This window comes from Vigna radiata, chromosome 9 (assembly GCF_000741045.1).
Source record: "Vigna radiata var. radiata cultivar VC1973A chromosome 9, Vradiata_ver6, whole genome shotgun sequence".
Classification (NCBI taxonomy): domain Eukaryota; kingdom Viridiplantae; phylum Streptophyta; class Magnoliopsida; order Fabales; family Fabaceae; genus Vigna; species Vigna radiata.
The window spans coordinates 20,156,529-20,163,164 of record NC_028359.1 but is presented as its reverse complement, the minus strand read 5'-3'; the positions used below and the strand labels follow the sequence as shown (position 1 = coordinate 20,163,164).

The following is a 6,636-nucleotide window of genomic DNA, read 5'->3' as shown; positions in this document are numbered from 1 at the left end:
CTTAAGCAAATAAGAAGGTATGGATAACCTCTGGTTTTATTGAACTCCAAGAAAGAATACAAGAATAGAAGGTACAAAGGAAGCTTAACCTTCCCCAACAAGGATAACCAATCCTGTTTATAAACTATTAACAGTCCAAAAGTGCATTCTTCTCTTACACACATCTATTTATACAGAAATAAGTCCCCCCCTTCCTAACTGTCTCACAGTTAGGCCAACTAATAACGACTAAAGCTTCAGTTACTTTTCCTTCTCCTAACATACACTCTCATCATCCTATCATATACACATGGCTATGCATGTATGTATGTATATATAATTTGGGTACAATATTAAATACAAATTTATAATCACCTACTAGTGAGTAGTAAGCTAACTAACATTATTCAATGTAGATGTTCTTAATCCTAACAACTCATCATGCATCTCCTTAATTCTAACCACCCCCAAGTATAGTTGTCATGTTGTGCACTTAGAGCCGAAATGAGCCCAAAGAACAACGAAAGTAAACAATAAACCAAAGAAAAGAATAATGAAAGAATTAAATTTCTTTCATTGATGATGATAGAATTATCTGAATAAACAAAAGTAAACAATAATTGGGAGCATAACCTCCTTCAATTACATGGGAGCATAACCTCCCTCACAGGACGGTAGCTGCCTGTCAACAAAACTCAATAATCAAAACATAACCCTAACAATAGACTCTAGCTTTATTTATACTAATTATTTCCCGCACATCTTGTGCTAAATCTTTCCCTAGAATATATTTTTATTTAATATAAATATTTCCTGTATATTTCCCTAGAATATATCTTTATTTAATACAAATCTTTCCTGTATATTTCCCCAGAATATATCTTTATTTAATATAAATATTTCCCGTATATTTTCCTAGAATATATCTTTATTTAATATAAATATTCCCTGTATATTTCCCTAGAATATATCTTTGTTTAATATAAATATTCCCCATATATTTCCCTAGAATATCTCTCTAGATATACTAAATATTTCCCCCTACCATTCGGCTCCCCTGCCTTCTATCCTATCACCCAGTATCGTGCCATTACACCCCGCTGCAGAATAACCTTGTCCTCAAGGTTGGAAATTTTAAACTTGATCTCTTAGCTCCTCTTCATATCGTGTCATCATATGAAGGGAATCCTCTGGGAACTGCCCTCCAAGTCAGGTCTGGAGGCTTGGGAGGTGGCAATTCCTCCTTCACTGACCTCCATTCTTCCTTGATTCTATTAGCTTCTAGCATTCTGGTCACCTCTTTTCCAGAATCATAAGCCTTGAGATAATGGTCTTCGATGTCTTTCAATGCTTCATGCCGCTCTCTCCCTTCTACTGTTGTATCAAAAATTGCAAGCCCCATTTTTTTTTGCTGGCTCACCTCCTCAAAGAATCCACTGTTCTCTCCAGGGCATTGATTATTCCATCTGCCCTTCCTTCCAAAGCCTTCATTCTTCCTTCCAGTACTAGTCCATTCAGTTTAGGCAGTTTTCTCACGTTCGGTTTCGGTCGTGCTCTACCATTCGGCTCGGGAAGTCCTCTCTCTTTAGGTTTCGACCGTTCTCTCATGTTCGGATCCAATAGTCTGCTACCGTTCGGTTCCTACAGTCCTCTGATGTTCGCATTCGGTAGTCGTGGCTCGTTCGATTCCGGCCGTCCTTTCACGTTCGGCTCTGTCAGACTCTACCGTTCGGTTCCAGAAGTCCTTTCCCGTTCGGACTTTGGACATATTTTTTCATGGTCCCTGACTGCTTACTGGCCACCATCCCTTCAACGGTTGTGCCCCTGTTCCGTTATCCAAATCACCACACCATTGCCCCCTTCAGACCTTCCCATGAACGATTCTTGGCTTTCTCCTTCCAAACTCTGAAATAGTATCCAACACTTCCCTCCATACGGATTTAGGCTAGGCGCACCTCCTCTTCCTCTGACACCCCTGTATTTCAAAGAATTTCTCAGCTCTATTGATCCAATTCAATGGATCAATTCCTTCAAAAACTGGTAACTCTACCCTTTGTCTCCAATTGGGTTGCTCCTCATCTAGTTGACGGGCTCATCCTCCCATCATTCTTATTAGTTCTTGCAAATCTTTGTAGATTGCCGCCATCTCCGTCTCCAATCCCCCCCATGGATAGTTCCATGTTCTTCTGTTTCCGCCCAATGTGCTCTAGTTTCCCTTCGACTGCATTCATCCTTCCCTCCATGATGTCTTTCACTCTTCTTTGTCAATTCGGCTCTCACTCCTCTCTATTGATCTGGCAGGTCTAACCAATTGTTAGGCATCTGAACTCTCAACGCTAACAATAAACTAAAAGAATAATGAAAGAATGAAATTTCTTTTATTGATGGTGATAGAATTCTCTAAATAAACAAAAGTAAACATTAATTGGGAGCATAACTTCCCTCACAGGATGGTAGCCGCCTGTCAACAAAGCTCAATAATCAAAACATAACCCTAACAATAGACTCTAGCTTTATTTATACTAATTTTTTCTTGCTCATCTTATGCTAAATATTTCCCTAGAATATATTTTTATTTAATATAAATATTTCCCGTATACTTCCCTAGAATATATCTTTATTTAATACAAATCTTCCCCGTATATTTCCCTAGAATATATCTTTATTTAATATAAATCTTTCCCGTATATTTCCCTAGAATATATCTTTATTTAATATAAATATTCCCTGTATATTTCCCCAGAATATATCTTTATTTAACATAAATATTCCCCGTATATTTCTCTAAAATATTGTTCTAGGTATACTAAATATTTCCCCCTACCATTCGGCTACCCTGCTTTCTATCCTATCACCTAGTATCGTATTAGAAAACGAACAAAAAACTCACAAAGTAAGATAGATATGAATAAAACTGTCATGTTTATTAAGTTTTATTGAGAGGTACCAGCTAACTATTCCTGAATTTCTACCATTATTAAGGAACTACATGAAAAATTCATGGGGGGACATACCGGTTATTTTCGTACTCTTAAAGGAGTTGCAGGTGTTTTATATTGGGAGGGCATGCAGAAGGATATAAAAGATTGTCATGCAATGTGAACTATGCCAGAGGAATAAAACCGAGACACTGGCCCGTGAAGGTTTACTGCAGCCACTGCCTATTCCAACATAGGTATGCACAAATATCTCTATGGATTTTATTGGAGGACTACCAAAAGCAAAGGGAAAAGACAGCATTTTTGTAGTGGTAGACAGATTCACAAAATTTGCTTATTTCTTTGCTTTATCTCATCCTCATTCAGCATTGGAAGTCGCTCAACTTTTTGGGAAGGAAGTTGTCCGTTTCCATGGTTTTCCCTCATCCATTGTATCAAACTGAGACAAGGTTTTCCTTTTTGAGTTTTCTGTAAAGGGAAAGATAGGAGAGACAGGTCCCCTCAAAAGACCTTGACAATTGTACATGATTGTTTCCTGTTCATACCACATTGGTAGAACAGAGCTGTTCGGTTTCTTAATAAACATCCAAGAATCTGACTTGAAGTTCTCTAATAAATTCTGGGTACCTATCAATTATATCAGAATGATTGGCTTGCTCTACTACTAACTTGAGAAAATATTAAAAGAGAAATTACACTTTAGAGAGCTTGAACAAGTCTCTCTGGGGTTCTCATATTTATATATAGAAACTGTAGATTAATCTAAGATACAATGAAAGAGAGAAAAGAGTAGAAAACAAGTAAAGACAACTCTAGGACCGTTCTATGTACATATAGGTACAACTCAACAATTTTTTAATAAAGCCTGTTTTGAGCCTATTCTAACTAATTTAACAAGGGTAAGAACTGTCACTTCTAAAGATGAGACAATGAAAATTTAAAGTTACTTTCATTATCAGTTGAATGAACAATACTAATCACCCAAATATAGGGGACTACAAAAGAAAGCAAGCTGAAAAACTAGGCAATGTATAAGGCTCAAAGGCAGCAAGTCGTTAACTAGGTAATGTATAAGGCCCAAATATAAAATTATATTTTAATGACAAAAGATTTTAAAGTGTAATCAGAATCACTACTCTGAAACCCTTCACAACAGCTAAGAAGCAAATGACTAAAAGTCAACTTAAAGAAGTCTCACGTTTTATGTGAGGAATGATAGGTATTTCATTTGCCTGGCAGTTGTGAGCTATGTTCTTCTCTATTTCATTGTCATCATAGTCGGAAGTTGTAATATCAAGATTGTATGATTTTCGAAGAAATATGGCCAAAGCTCCTGTGCCACTGAAATTAGATGCAACATTAGCAAAGCAAAAATGAAATCAATTGTCTGATAAGTGCAGAGCTACAGACATAGTATACACTTTCACAAGAATACAATGGAGCCCTAGTCACAGAAACGAGATATACAACCAAGCGCAATTGTATAGCTTCACTTTGAAAATCTTGAGCAAAACTTTCAGCCCTTAAATAAGTAATAGCTAACTAGCTTATACATAAATTAATATACAAGAAATCCATATATACCTCCCCAACTCAATAGCACGCCTTCCTTCAATGCATGATCTGTGCTGAACTAACCATTCTGCAAATGAAAACGTCCCTGGCCAGAGTAAATTAGCATTCAGTTGATGAAAGGAAAATTCTCGGACAATCAACTCCTGCACAAATCATAAAGGCGTAGAGCAACTCAGACTAGTAGAGTACAAATTAATGCTCAAAAAACCTCAACATTTTGAATCACAGTATTCCCATGATTAACACAAGGTGATATCATGACGGCATTAAATTACCAAACTAAGCAAAATACAAATGCTTAGTGTAAGATAATTTAGCTTTCTAACTAACTTCCTATACATTGCAGGGTCTGTCAATAATATGTTCCCCTGATCTGTCAATAATATGTTTTTTGGATCCACTGGGAGTATTAGTAGGTTTACAAATTATTATCAACTTTACTCCAATATCAAGAGCATATTTTCTCCCTAAACCACAATGTCATATAATACACATAAAGTATCAGATAAATGCATCTATGAATGCGTTTCACTTAAAATACTAATTAGATTCACATCAAATTCCTGCACAATAGTACTAAACTTGTCAAACAAAACTCAAGGAGATAGCTTTTAACGATAAAGAGATTTTTCAACTTACATGTCAAGCCTGACTCCTCGCGAGCATTAAACCAATCGAATATTATATGAAATAAACATAATTATGGTCCCTTGTTTTCACAGACAAGCACACCCAATCTTTCTGAAACAATGATTTGGTAGACCAAAATACCCTATAAGGCAAGATCTTCCTAAACAAAATAATGTTTTTTCTATTAAAGAGATCGTACAAGATTTGTTTATCTCCACTTCCTATAATAAACTCAGCAATACCATTCAGCCTTCACTAGCTTGCAAAGTTTTCCTCTTCCAAACAGTTAAGCACTTCAGCTCAAATTTTGATCCTTCCAACACATGAAACAGCATTCCCCTGAGCCAACTCTACCACAGCATCATTTTTTCTTTTAATCAGCCTACCACAGCATCATTTTTTTTTTTAATGAGCCTACCACAGCATCATTACAAACTCACAGCAGTCCAGGAACAAGACTCTCACAGCAACCAAACCAATGATAACAATACTAAGAAAAATCAAAACATAATCATAAAAAGCAACCCCTGTCAATTGCAATTTCAGTTTCCTAAAGAGCACAGCACTTCAACCAAACCCATCAAATAATACCCCAACTAACCTCAAACTTTCAACATATGACAGTCCCCTAAAACAAACCCACATGATGATTTTGCTTAAACAGCCACTAATGATGTTAAAGAAGGAAACTTCACCATCCCAGGAAACTGGTGCTTCCTCTCAACATAGCTTTCCTGTGAGTCTGCATCTTCCTCACCTTCATTCAAACACAATTTGTCCCACCAGTTAAAAATGGAATATAGAAGTAAAAGAACCAGGAATGAGAAAGAGAGAGAGAGAGAGAGAGAGAGGTTTTACGAGTAGGGCAGTCATCTTCACCAAAGAGGCCTGATGGAGAGAATATAGCTATGTCCATTTATTAGTGTGAATGAACATAAATTGAAATTATTGAAGAGGTGATGAAGCTAAAGAGTACAATACTATTTAGCTGTTTAGGTACTGTTCTATGACGTTAATAGTGATTCGTTTTGGAATTTTGGGCGTGGCGGTGACAATGTGCAGGCGCGGCGGCGCGTTTGGCCATGCCAAAGTGCGTGATTGATTTTGTTAGGGATTTTACAATTTTTTGAAAAATAATTATCATTAATTAATCATTTTATTTCAATATAATGATAATTAGTCATAATTATATTATAATAGTATTTTAATTTGGGAAATATATAGAATAAATATTTATTTTATATAACTATAATTTATAATGACCAAATAATTTTAAATAAATAAATATACTACGTAAGAACTTAAAAAATAGATTATTAGAGTTAATAGGTGTTTTAAAATAATGAAATTGAGTATTTTATTTTAAAATAATTCAATAATATAAATAAAATTTCTTTAACATGTCATTTTTAGTTTTTATATTCGTCAACTTTATTTAATATAAGACTCATTTTTTTCTAGTGTTGAATGTGGTTCATAATTTCGTAATTTATGTTTAATTTTGTCTTTTATG

At 35.4% G+C, this 6,636-nt stretch overlaps 1 protein-coding gene across 1 annotated transcript in view; it reads right to left on the bottom strand.

Annotated features, from left to right (window-relative positions):
- The window catches only part of LOC106773631 (protein N-lysine methyltransferase METTL21A), a 16,112-nt gene extending 9,896 nt beyond the window's left edge, over window positions 1-6,216 (bottom strand). Inside the window, exons 1-4 of the mRNA XM_014660353.2 lie at window positions 5,982-6,216; window positions 5,819-5,880; window positions 4,503-4,636; window positions 4,117-4,259 (exon numbers count right to left, since the gene is read on the bottom strand). Coding sequence (XP_014515839.1) covers window positions 4,117-4,259; window positions 4,503-4,636; window positions 5,819-5,880; window positions 5,982-6,039 — 397 coding nt within the window. The 5' untranslated portion in view covers window positions 6,040-6,216. The remainder of the gene's footprint in view (window positions 1-4,116; window positions 4,260-4,502; window positions 4,637-5,818; window positions 5,881-5,981) is intronic.
- Window positions 6,217-6,636: the final 420 nt, after the last annotated feature.